Here is a 13,760-nt window from a genome sequence, read left to right as displayed (position 1 = left end):
AGTCCCCTTCTCCATGTCTCTGGTCCCTCGGCAGGCCCCAAGTCACTGGTGCCACGTACCAGGTTATGGAAAGTGTGTCCAGTCCCCTTCTCCATGCCTCGGGTCACCAGGTGAAACCCGAGGAGCTGGCTTGGTGTGCTTGGTTGGGGGAGAGAGATCCAGTCCCTTTCTCCATGCTTCGGGACTCTGGGCGGGCCCCGAGGCGCTGGCATGGTGTGCCTGGTTGTGGGAGAGAGGTCCCATCCCCTTCTCCATGCCTTGGGTCCCTGGGTGGGCCCCGAGGCACTGGCGTGGTGTGCCTGGCACTGGCAGTATGCCTGGTTGTGGGGTGTGTCTGGTCCCCTTCTCCATGTCTCTGGTCCCTCGGCAGGCCCCAAGTCACTGGTGCCACGTACCAGGTTATGGAAAGTGTGTCCAGTCCCCTTCTCCATGCCTCGGGTCACCAGGTGAAACCCGAGGAGCTGGCTTGGTGTGCTTGGTTGGGGGAGGGGGGTCCAGTCCCTTTCTCCATGCCCCAAGTCTCTGGGTAGGCCCCAAGGTGCTGGCACAATGTGCCTGGTTGAGGGAGAGCAGTCTGGTCCCCTTCTCCATGCCCCAGGTCTCTGGGTGGGCCCTGAGGTACTGGCTTGGCATGCCTGGAGGGTCCAGTCCCCGTCTCCATGCCCCGGGTGGGCCCTCAGGCACTGGCATGGTGTGCCTGGTTGTGGGAGGGCGGTCCAGTCCCCTTCTCCATGCCTCGGGTCCCCGGGTGGGTCCTGAGGCGTTGGCATAGTGTGCCTAGTTGTGGGAGAGAGATCCAGTCCCTTTCTCCATGCTTCGGGACTCTGGGCGGGCCCTGAGGCGCTGGCGTGGTGTGCCTGGTTGTGGGAGAGAGGTCCAGTCCCCTTCTCCATGCCTTGGGTCCCTGGGCAGGTCTCGAGGTGCAGGCATGGTGTGCCTGGTTGCGGGAGAGAGATCTGGTCCCCTTCTCCTTGCCTCGGGTCACTGGGCAGGCTCTGAGGTGCTGGTGTGGTGTGCCTGGTTGTGGAAGGAGGGTCCAGTCCCCTTCTCCGTGCGTTGGGTCCCTGTGCTGTCCCCGAGGCACTGGCACAGTTTGCCTAGAAGTGGGAGTGGGGTCCGGTCCCCAGATCCAAGCCTCTGGTTCCCAGGAAGGCCCCAAGGTGCTGGTGGTGTGCCTGGGCCGGAACTAACTTTTTGTCCTTTGCTTCTAACACGGGGGAACTTCCTGTGGGAACCAGTACTTGAGTGTGTGGTTCTTTAAATTGCTGCTTTGCTGCTGTTTCCCTAGGGAAAGCTTTTTGTGCAGCTCAGGGTTTAATGGTTGATCTTATAGGTACTTCCGGCTCTCCAGAGACCCGGTGGATCTGTGTTCTATAGAATCTCTGATCTAGGCCTGAGTTTTTTTTATCAAACTGCACCCCATGCAATTCTGCATTCCAGACAAGTCTCCTCTGAGTGGTCCTGTGCTGATTGGGGGGCAGATCAGCTGTCCTTGCTGTGTCCCAGTGTTCTGGTATTCCCATCTCGCCCACCGCCCACGCTCCAAACACTTCCCATGGGACCTGCCAGTGCCGTCCCTTGCAATGACTCACCAGCCTCTGAGTGGCTCCCTTTTTCTGGTTGTTCTGGCTCCTCACTCCTGCCTGGGTCCATGGGAACCCTATTAGTGGTCTTGTTGTCCTGGGGGCCACCAAGGCCCTCTTTTCCCCTTCCGCCTCCAAGTAACTCCATCTGAAGGGCACAGGTGTAGCTTCTGCCAGCTCCTGCTCCAAGTACTCATCAGCTCAAGCCTTAAAGCAGCCGTGGCCCAAAATGCTCAGAGCAGCTTTTTCTTTCTCTCATTGTAGTTTCTCCCACTTTCATGAACTCCGTAGATCTCTCCTTCTCTTCCCCTGAGCTCCAGCAGCCCCAACTTGGCTGATATTACATTTTTATAGTTTTAAATTGGTTGATTTGTGGGAGAGAGTGACACTGGGAAACGTCTATTCCGCCATCTTTACCGGAACCCCCGGTAAAGTATAATTTTTAAAGTATATAATACACTCTATACAGTTTAAAGATTAAAGAAGACACTATATGAAAGAGCAGCACAAACTCTGACATTTAATAAATGAGATCGATATCAGAAAGGAAAAAAGGTAAACTTTTGCAGGCTTAGAATCAACAGTATTTTTCCTGATCTGGCCTTAGTGTGATAAACATGTCTTTTCAGTAATCTCTTGATTACTGAAAACACTGCGTCTTTGCTACTTTCTTTATATATTCTAAGTCTAATTCATGCAGAACAGTGAAAATATGATTATTCTCTGCAGCAAGTTCATCAAAGAAGTTTGAGGAATGAAAATGAAGGTACAGACCTGACAGAGTCATGTAAAGAGAAGGAAGAGGTTAATGGTTACAGGCTTCTGTTCAAGGCTCAGTCCAGTCCTTTTTGGCTATTCAAAAAAAGGAGAGGCCAAAAGTTTAAATCAGCTATTTGATGGCCCTTGGGAAGAATCAGGACAGCAGACAAGTTAAAAACCACTAAAGAGAAAAGCAACAAAGTAGGAGATAAAGCAAGCATAAAGAAATGAGACCAAGGAAACAGACCCCAGATGAAAAGGAACTGCCTGGAAAGCCTACATAAATACATGAATAAATAAAGACAACATAAATTATCCCCATATGGACTTCATACTCTAGCCTAGAACCTGGTGCTTTATTCAAACACCCACATTTGTCATACTGCCCTTGGGTCACAAAGGGATAATTGGGAGAAAGTAGTTTGTAATTTCTGATTCTTACAGAAATCATATTTATCATACAGTCTCACCACAGTATCTAGATTATTTGCTAGGTACAGATATGCATTTATTTGTGAGATTTATAAAACCATGTTTGCTGCAAAATGTCTCTGGGGACAGGTAAGGCAGACCAACCTTCACTGCAGTCTTGTTAGCACATCTCTCATCCCATGCTCCCTCATCCCAGCCCTCCTAACACACACATTTCACACTTTTCCTTTTATTCCTAGACATACAAATACTGTAGTAAATCACTGCAAGGACAGGACATTTTACTTTTAAATAAAAAGAAAGACACAGAAACAAACATTATATCCTAGCTCTGTCACATGTTAGAATCTACACTAAGCTGTGCATTACTATTACTGGGAATGCCTGGCAAGGCTTACATCTGGAGCTAAATCAAGTTCCCCATCTGTTGGGTTTTCCTCTTTTACTAAACGTTAATTTTTCTATCGTTTGCTTTAACAATTTAATAACCGTTGAGAAAATGGAAAATCACAGGCACAAAGGGAGGAAGGAATGGAAGAAAAGTCATATTTAGGTTTCATAATACTGAAAGCACTTTCTCCTCTCCATTTACTAACAGCTCACTCCTGTGGGTGCGTGGAGCTTCCTCAACACCCTGACCAACTCCATGTCTGACATAATTTTATCCAACACATACGGCACTCCATAATTGCCTTGCTGTTTCATAAGAAAGCTAAAATGACTAAGCCCCATGACCTTCATCTGCCTCTATTTACCACAAATAGAAATAGCCATATAAAGTAAAATGTCAAAGTTCTAGATCCCCATGACTCATTCACTGAAGTGATAGAGAACAGCAGAAAAAATGTTCAGAGGAAAGCTTTCAGATGGCCTATATGCAGAAAACACATTGGCAACTAAGATGTCTGAAAAGGGTTTGCAACCATCTCTCGGTAGAAAACTCACAGAACAGTGGGCATTTTGAGCTATTTCAATATGACAAAATGGAAGTCTCATGTACTCCTGGTTTTCTTGATTAACAACTTCTTCCACTCCCATAGACATCAGAGCTTAAAATAGTGTGATGTTCAATGCACTCTACTTAGCAAGGTATAATAAACCTCAGGAAGAGCCAAGAAACTCTGAAAGAAATAAATTCTCATTCCTTACCTGATATTAACCAATGCGTGGGTCACCTTGCTAGCTGCTTCTTTCCACTGGCCTGCATTGGTTGAAAGCCTCAGGACTGCAAAGAAGGAAAAGAACACAGATCTGTCAAACCCCTGGTATGAAATGTAAATATGAGAATGAAGAGACATCTCAGAATAGCACTATTAGAATAACTAAACAAAGCCAGTGCTAATCTGTTAAAAATATCCTCAGCATAGAGAAATATATAAGGACATATAGAATTCTCTCAACTATTTTCACTGGGAATTTTTTTCTCTAACTTCTTTATACTCTGTATCAAAATCATCTACTCCTACTCTGCCTTGGGTTTTCTCCCTCCCGTGCTAATAGGGTTCTATAACTTAGTTTTCACACTTATTTAAAATCTACACTGGGGTGGTGATGCAAGAGTAACCTGGCTGCCATGTTTATCATTTCCTAATGGCTGAGGCTGATTTAGTGGAACTGGCTGGCTGAGTTGGTGTCCCCTCCCACTCTATGTATGTTTTTCTGAACCTAAAGGTGTAAACTCAGTCAAACAGGACAAATACCTTTCCAGATAAAGAATGATCGTGTTTCAATTAAGGAGTAACCTGGTTCTGCTCCTCTAACATAATTGTATGACCTGCAAAATTAATCAGCAGGAATATTCTTACCTTACCTGACCAAAATCTATCTCTTCTCCAAACTCACTCACAAGAGGAGAGATGACAGAAATACAGAACTGAACATATCATCTATCAGCTACAATTTTCAGGGCCACACATGAAAGAACCTGTGCCACTTTAGAAAAGAGACAAAACATCACAAGTGCTCCTTGAAAGAGCAAGCACATGGTGGGCACTCCAAATGCAGTATATGTTTTTAATGAATGGCTAGTTAATAAGAGCTAAAAATGTAGAGAGTTTACTATGTGCCAGGCACTAGACAAAGTTTATGCTATGTAGCATATGGATGAGGAAACTGAGACTCAGAGGAGACAAGTAATTGACGGAGGTCATTCACACAAGATGTAAGTGATGGAGCTGGAATTTGAACCCAGACAGAATGACTCTAGAGCCTGTACTTATGTAGAGAAGTGAGTAATTAAAGAGCCTGATCTCTGAAGCTGTCAGGGTCCAAGTCCATCCCCTGCCACTGACTACAGAATAACAGCAACACCTACATGAAAGGATTGGTGTGAGAATTAAATGAGTTTATATATATAAAGTTCTTAGATTAGATTAGTTCTCAGATTAGAGCTTGCCTCATAGTAAATGGTATATAAGTTTTAACTATTATTAATTTCAATGGACTGCCTCCCAAATGAATGAACGAATGAACCTGAGACTTTCCCAAGGAAATGAAAAGGGGGACTAACTAACATTATGTATGTGTGACCAATTTGCATAGGAACTTCATATCTGAGTACCATCACTATCTACTCTTGACCCAGGATTCCTAAGCAAGAAAAGCAGCAGGAGCTCTGTCAGAGGGAGACGAGAGAAAGAAAACTCATTTGGCTGCTCTGCATCTGTTCTAGCAATGCCTCATTTTTATAAATTCATGCAATTTTATGAAAGAGAAGATAAGACGGAAGCTTTAATAAAACATATTATCAGAGTGCTGTTTTTCTAATTTACAAGATTTAGTGCAAGGAAATTTGGTATAGTTCCAAGATAGAGCTCTACAGTTTGAACTCAGGTTTCACCCAGTGGATGTGCAAATTTATTCATGTAATGAACAAAACTGTTTCAGCAGCTTAGACATGTCTGAGCTTTTTCAACTCAATTGTGAAATTTATTTAGGTGCATAGGTTTTTCACTAGATCATAAGTTCTCTGACGGGAGGGACCTAAACATTTATGGAATTGAGCTGAATTTTTTCTTCCTCACACATTCAGAGAGGTTTTTAACTCTGTACACAGATTATTTCTCTGTAACATCCTGTCAGATCTGTCCCTTAGTGAACAGGCACGCAGATGACCTCATCACTGCATTTCCTATGGAAACGCCATTGGCTTTCACACTTTTTTCTAGGTTACCAAATCTAAACACAAAATTATTTCAAAATACCCTAAAAGCCTCAAACTAAAACAATTATTTATATAGTGAATTACAGTACACAAAAATAACATAATACGCATCCATTTAAAAAGAGACTTAAAATTACAAAAAATTTATGAGATGTAGGTTAAAAAACACAAAATAAAAGGATACCATAATTACAACTACAGTCACATGTCACTTAAAGATGGGGATATATTCTACAAAATGCATTGTTACATGATTTTGTCGTGCGAATATCATAGTGTATACTTATACAAACCTAGATGGTATAGCCTACCACACATCTAGGCTATATTGTGTAGTCTATTGCTCCTAGACTGCAAACCTGTAACTATACTGAATACTATAGGAAATTGTAACACAACAGTAAGTATTTGTGTATCTAAACAGAAAAGGTACAGTAAAAATATGTGGGCTGGCTGTGTTACTCAGCTGGTTACAGCATGTTATTAGAACGCCAAGGTCAAGGGTTTGGAATCCCCATACTGGCCAGCTGCCAAAATACACACACACACACACACACACACACACACACATACATATGGTACTACAATCTTATGGGACCACTGTCATATAGGTGGTCCATCATTAACTGAAACATCATTATGTAGTGCATAACTGTATGTAAAACTATGCATGCATGTGGGCTAATATACAACATTGATAACAATAGTAGTACTAGAATCAAGGGATTTTAAGATTTTTTATTTTTTCCCCATGCTTTTTCTGTAGTATTGGTAATTACCTTTATTTTTTTATTTTTATTTTTTTCCTTTTTGTCTTTTTTCGTGTCCGGCAACGGATCGCAACCCTCAGTGTCGCTCCCGTACCGGACCGGGACCAGCAACGGGATCGCAACACTCGGCGCCGCGCCCGCACCTCGCTCAACCAGTGAGCAGGAACCGGTCCGTATGTGGGATCCGAACCCTCGGCGGGAGCGCTCCCAAGCAGCGCACTGTAGCAGTGCGCCACCGGGCCGGCCCCTACCTTTATTTTTTAAAAAACAAAAATCAGTCAAAACATGATATTTACAGTTCTGGGCAGTTTCTGTGGAGGTCCTTCCTGTTCAGTGTACCTCACTACAATAAAATAATGCCACAAGAACATTAAGTGTGTGCCTTTATCAAAAACATCTCAGTGAACTTTCCTCTTCTAGCCATGATGAGGTAATGAGCCATAATTTTACCTTCCTACCTTAAACAATAGAAAACTGGACAAGACATATGAAACAGCGGTTATCAGACATTGGACAATAGGCAGTATAGAACTGAAATCCCTTAAAGCAGGAAAACAAACAAGGTAAGCCCTATGAATACCCCAGGTTACTGTATGGAGAAGTTTCCAGGCCACCCCGTGGCTCACTCGGTAGAGTGCGGTGCTGATAACACCAAGGCCGCGGGTTCAGATTGTATATAGGGATGGCCAGTTTGCTCACTGGCTGAGCATGGTGCTGACTGTATGGAGAAGTTTCCATGCTGCAGGGCAGGGAGGAGGAACCTAAACAGAAGCCAGAAGTCTTGACAAGTTGAAGACATAGAAATCAGCCTTTGGAGAGGCCAATGCATGTAGAACATGTGGGGCAGAGTGCTGACAAGGAGGGAAATTGACAGAGAGCTCTGGAGATCCCACAGAGGGGTCCCCTTATGTTTTTTACTAAACACTGATCTGTGCATGTGGAAGAGAAAACTATCCAAGGCTGAGGCAAAAAAAAAAAAAAAAAACTCTAGAAAGGAGATGAAATTGTGGAGCTCAAGGCAGCCTCCACAAAGAAAAACATTTGTTTCCACCAGTGAAAGCGGAAAGACCTAATACATGGGGTATAAAGTAGACTCTGCAGATGAGTACTGCATTAGTAATGGGGCCAAATTAGCCTATATTAAAGACTGCTCTTGACCTGCCCTCAGTTCTTAAAAGCAAATCCTGAAAGGATCAAACTGATGCCATATAACATAACCACATTCCAGAAAAAGTCCACATTATATAAAGAAACATAACAAAATATAGCATCCGCACCATAAAAATCACAATAAAAAAAAAAATAACCAGGCACACAAAGCAGCAAGAAAACATGACCCATAAGCAGGAGAAAAATCAGTCAAGAGAAACAGACCTAGAAATGAAGAAAGATGATGAAATCAGCTGTCAAGGACACTAAAACAGCTATTATAAATACGCTCCATATATTCAGGAAGACTGAGGAAAATATAAACACGATGAGGAAAGAAATGAAAGTATCTTTTAAATTTATTTATTTTTTGGCAGCTAGCTGGTATCGGGTATCAAAACTTTTCGACCTTGGTGTTTTCAAGGCCATGCTCTAACCAGCTGAGCTAACCAGTCAGCCCCCTGTTTAAGATAGTTTAAGTCAGAGTTTTCTGATACTTGCAGTTGAAAACATCCTACTAATACAAGGCCCTATTCTCACTGCCTAAGACATCATAACAAAGTTACACATGGCTCTCTTAAAAGTTTTCCTCCAATGCTTTAAAAAATAAAGTCTATTAGAAAAAAATATTTTCCTCCCAGACAATCCTCCTTTTCCACTGTTTGCTTCTACTCTTTTTTCTGATACTTGTTCCAAATCCTTTTTACTCTTCTTTTTTTTTTGGCAGCTAGCCAGTACAGGGATCTTCCTTTACTTTTCTTATGATCCTGGAGTCCCAAGCTTGGGATTTTCACAAGTAGTCTCACCACAAGGGAAAAAGCAAACTAATCTATAATGACAGAAAGCAGATCAGGGGTTACCAAGGGACAGGGCATGGATGGTGAAGGTGAGGAGAGGGACATGAGAAAAGGATTCTAAAGAGTTATAAAAAAAAATTTGGGGAGGTGATGGATATGTTTATTATCTTGATCATTGTGATAGTTTCACATACATATACATATGTCAAAACTAGTTAAAATTTGCATTATTTTAAAATGTGTGCAGTTTATTATATATCAACTATATAAGTTAGGGTTTTTAAAATAAGATAGAAAAATTTTTAAAAAATAATAATAAAATAAGATAGTTTTACTGAGAGGCTTTCTGTTTCTGTGCAAGCCACAGAGATCTTTCTTCATCTTTCACACTCTAGGTAGGATTGACTGGGCCCTATTTCCAAACTTATGGAACACATAACCTCTTTAAGAAATAAGTTATACTCAGTATGGCTGCAGAGTAAATTTTCAGTGAGCCAATTACCAAAAGGTTTGCAAAAAAGATTTTTATCTAATGCCCACTTCCTCTTGTAAGTTATGCTAAAAATACATAGGTACACTAAGACTCCTTAAAATCCTGTACCTTCTGAAATCACATAATGTTCTTTGGGATCTAAGCTCTTCTATTTGCCTCTGTCAATTCCCACCCACTCTCACTCCCATTTCACTAGCATTCACTGAATCCACAAGCTTCCCTATTCTCTCTCTCTCTCACAAACATCAACAAAGGGCTGCTAACTAGCTCTCCACTGAGAAGAAAAATAAGTTCCTAAAGGCAAAAAGGCCCACATATAGGTATCCTATCGCTTGAGAAGAGGAAACTACTATGTTCCATGCCAAGCGAGGGCACCAAACAAATAGAGAAGAATCTTCTGTGGTCTTTTCCTCTGATATGCCAAAAACCAGACAGCTAATGGAGAGAGAGGAGTAAAAAGAAAAGACAGCTTACCCATAGAGTAGAGGTTGTCAAAGCTCTGGTGCATACGGATAATCTCATAGTATAGTTCATCATAGCTGCTGGGGGTTGGCAGGAATGTGTCACCATATGTAATAAACATATTAAATAGGTTCACAATCTAAAAAAGAAGCAAAGGCCCATATATAGGTATCAGGCAATGAAGATTAGAAAGATATCATCAGTGGTACGCTATAGCCAGCTCTCATTGGCTTGCTAGAGCCGATTGTTAAATTTTTAGGAATTTTGTAAGCCAGTTGTTAAACACAGTCATTATTAAAAATTCACTCATAGGGCCAGCTCGTGGCTCACTCGGGAGAGTGCGGTGCTGATAACACCGAGGCCCCGGGTTCGGATCCCATATAGGGATGGCCGGTCAGCTCACTGGGTGAGCGTGGTGCTGACAACACCAAGTCATGGGTAAAGATCCCCTTACCGGTCATCTTGAAAAAAAAAAAAATTCACTCATATAAACTTACAATTAAATAAATTAGGTTAAAATGAAGGTAATAAATATTCAAAAATCACTTCCTAATTATTTTCTTTTACTATTTTCTATGCTCTTAAAATTAATTTACATCTCTTATTTCTGTGTGGTGGGAATACATATAATAGTGTGCTACTGCACCACCTCTTCCCAACTCTGCATGACTCTGATGTCATGTTGATAGCTTTGAAATTGGCCATGGTGGGTGTAGTTATATAATGGAAATCAGCTACGAATCAAGACTTCTTCCCACCAAATGTGGAACATTTACAAACACATTGGGTAATATCCTAAGAAGACAGTCAAAAGACTCTATAGTCTTCTTCTACCCCAGATAACCAGCCAGATAAATAGGCATCTGTAATGTTCCTCAGAAACCAGCGCAACCATGATGGAACCACTCATCTGGCTGGGTCACCTCTAGAGGCTTTGCTATTTACCAACACTGAGACTGTAGCAGTATAGTACAGTTTCTTAGCTGGGACCAAGGCTCACTATATGCAGAGATCTGACCTATACTCATCCCTGCAAGACAATATACTCTGAATAAGAAAAAAGAGTCCCAGGTATGCCAAAGGCAAAGGTGAGAGTGGAGAGCACCAGTCTTAGAGATTTTGGTCCAAAAGGAAAATACAGGACTGGTTCCCTCTATGGCTTAGTCCCTAGACCACCAGCTCCTGTTCAAACCAGTCCATTTCTCCTTTAGCATATGGCTTCAGAAAAAGAAATATTTGTTTTGTTACTCACCATAAGGGCTAATGTAAAAATGTTGTGTTTGGCCAAAAGTACAGTCTCATTTGACATCAGGAACTTCAGCAAATTTATTAAGGCTTTAAAAAAAGGGGGGGGGAAAAAGACATCAACAAGCTATTCAAAACATAATCAATGAAGTTAAGTGAAAGCAGATTAGGGCTACAGAAATTCACAGGGCTAGAATGAGTAAGTCTCAGCTACCAAGGTCTTTTAAAAAGGAGATAAGGTAGGTGTATTTGAGGAAGCACTGTCCTTCCCAAGTATGAATTTGCTTATCTGCCCATGGAAGGTTTTTAAAAATCTCCTTCTTTTTACTACTTCTTAAATAGCAATTAAGCTCAGAAATTTGACTATAAAATTTACATCTTAGTGTTTCAAATTTACTCCCACATGATGATTTCCCCATCAAATTTGCTCAATTTACAAGTCAAAATGTAGGTCCCCCTTCCACCCGAGGCTGCTAGCATCTACTGTTACCATGCTTTAACTATGTATTTGTTTCAAACATCATTGCTATGAAGGACATGTATCAATTCTAACTGGTCACCAGATGTGGCAGCTCTACTGTAGAACCTATATCTGGACTTGAGCTCTGTGTGGGAAGAAAGCTCATGAAGAGGTGGGGAGAAAGCCCTTAACTGTTCTAGCTGTTCAAACAAAAGTGCAGCTTGCTCTGACCTCTCCACAGTGACAGTGTTTACCAGAAAGGTTCCCTCTCTGCCTGCCAATCCTTAGTGAGGGGAGAGATTGCTAAATCCCAAATAATCTCAGTAAGAAGACTGACTGCCAAATCCCTACATTAAAATGCAGCTTTAAAGACATTTTTGCAAATAAATACTCAGCATAAAAGAAATTACCAGTTGTCTTGTACTGATTCACCTAGGACATCTGTCCATGAAATGAGCTTCTGTGCCCACTCAAATAATGCCCCTGTACCTTGCTCCCCTACTTGATGGGATACTATAAAGGAGTTCAGCAGCTGCAAGCAATCTGTGATCCTTCTGTCTTCTCCCCATCAAATGTACTCCCTTCCACAGACCCCCAAAAGGGTCCGACCTCTCCTTTTCCAAGAACATATCTGCTTCTTTTCCAGCAAAGAAGTCCATTCTCCCATGCTGTCTGAGCTTTGTGTGAAGTTTACTACTCTTAGAGAAGAGATGTAAGCTTTGATTTGGAACAGCAGGGAATGATGAGTAGGAGTGACTCTCTCCAGACACTTGCTGCCTGCCACGCAACACCCCTCACTCTCAATTCTAAGAGCACAGGTACAGAAAAGAAACAGCAGGCAAGGAAAGTACAAGAGCCTGGTTTCATCAGCATTTTGTTTCCAAAGCCTGAATCTTCCCCTCAAATAGCAAAAAAGATTTGCTAGGAATGAAGGAGGTAGGCATCCTCATTTGCCCCTGCCCTGACTTAAGTTCTCTGGAGTTTCATAATGAAAAGGCAAATGATGGCCATTTGGCCTTTTTGAAGTTGTCTGTTAGTAAGTGATCTGTTAACTGGACCAAAAAAAAAAAAAAAAAAAAAGCTCCACAGAAGCCCATTCTGGATCACACAATATGCTTAGCTCCTACTAGGAGCTCAGTGAATGAAGGGGCTACCTAAAATCCACATAAAAATGAGTTACCACAACCCAAACGTCCCTCCTTAATGAAGATCACCTTGCTGAGCTATTTAGGGGCTGCCGACCCCACTCCCTAAGCCCAGAGCTAGACAAGCCCTGTTAATGAATAAACAATCTGACAATCAGACTCTATAAACCCACAGGAGACAAGAGAAAGGGTTGGGTAGCATATGCAATACTCTGCAGAGAGAAAAAGCAACTTTTACACACATCCAGTCAACAAGTGCTTTTGTCCCCAACACATACAGCTCAAAGATGCAGCCTCAGCAGTGGTTTTGTGGTAATTAAGGGGCAAGAAACCCGGAGGAAAGGAAGTGGGAGCAATGATTTATTGCTCCTCTGCTGGATTATAGCTAGTCCTGATCTCTGGGATTCAGAGTCAGGAATAACAGTGATAAATATGAGGAGAGGAAGCGAGTGATTCTGGCACAGGCCAAGAGGCAACCTATATCCCAATTGCCACAGACATCGGCAGAGCCAAATGGTACTGAGGAGAGGACAGTATGCAATACTCTGAGAGTCAGTACTGTGGGGACCTGCATTCTGCCCCTAACAATTCAAGTCAGACACCCCACCCCTCCCCCCAAAAAGTCAGGGTTTTCTCACCTGGAAGTAGTAATTCTCTAAAGAGAGTTTAACAAGCAGCTAAAATGAACAAAGCAAGCTTAAACTTGGCGCCCATAAACCTCTGACATCAGATACCATAATTCCTCTTCAAGAATGCCCAAATATCCCATGAAATAGTGCCATTTTTCTTCACCATATCCCTGACTTCACACTCATTATATCGACTGTTCAGTATCCTATACACCACTACACACATATTCTCTGTATCCTCTGACCTGCAGTGATGGGAGGTCTGAGTCTGTGAGGCTCTGACATACCTGATTATAGATTTAGAGCTAGAAAGGATGTTAGAAATCATTTAATCCAATTTTCTCATTTTTGGATTAAAAACTCCACCCCCTACCTCCACCCCACTAGTGACTAAACTGGGACTAGAACCTGGTCTCCTGGGCCGGCCCGGTGGCGCACTGCTACAGTGCGCCGCTTGGGAGCGCAGTGGCGCTCCCGCCGAGGGTTCGGATCCCACATACAGACCGGTTCCCGCTCACTGGCTGAGCGAGGTGTGGGCATGACACCGAGGGTTGCAATCCCGTTGCCGATCCCGGTCTGGTACGGGCGCAACACTGAGGGTTGCAATCCGTTGCCGGTCACGAAAAAAGACAAAAAAGGAAAAAAAAAAAAAAAAAAAAAAAAAAAAAAACCC

General features: G+C 42.5%; 1 protein-coding gene across 3 annotated transcripts in view; it reads right to left on the bottom strand.

Annotated features, from left to right (window-relative positions):
• Nucleotides 1–13,760, bottom strand: part of LOC103595409 (chromosome unknown open reading frame, human C10orf76) — a 181,202-nt gene that overhangs the window by 94,349 nt on the left and 73,093 nt on the right. For all 3 annotated transcript variants that reach the window (XM_008578802.1, XM_008578805.1, XM_008578803.1), the window contains 3 exons: nucleotides 10,861–10,943; nucleotides 9,621–9,747; nucleotides 3,924–3,999 (listed from right to left, as the gene is read on the bottom strand). In XM_008578802.1, the coding sequence (XP_008577024.1) occupies nucleotides 3,924–3,999; nucleotides 9,621–9,747; nucleotides 10,861–10,943 (286 nt within the window). The remainder of the gene's footprint in view (nucleotides 1–3,923; nucleotides 4,000–9,620; nucleotides 9,748–10,860; nucleotides 10,944–13,760) is intronic.

This window comes from Galeopterus variegatus, unplaced genomic scaffold (genome assembly GCF_000696425.1).
Source record: "Galeopterus variegatus unplaced genomic scaffold, G_variegatus-3.0.2 Scaffold1761, whole genome shotgun sequence".
NCBI classification, from domain to species: Eukaryota; Metazoa; Chordata; class Mammalia; order Dermoptera; family Cynocephalidae; genus Galeopterus; species Galeopterus variegatus.
This window is presented reverse-complemented; position numbering and strand designations above follow the sequence as displayed.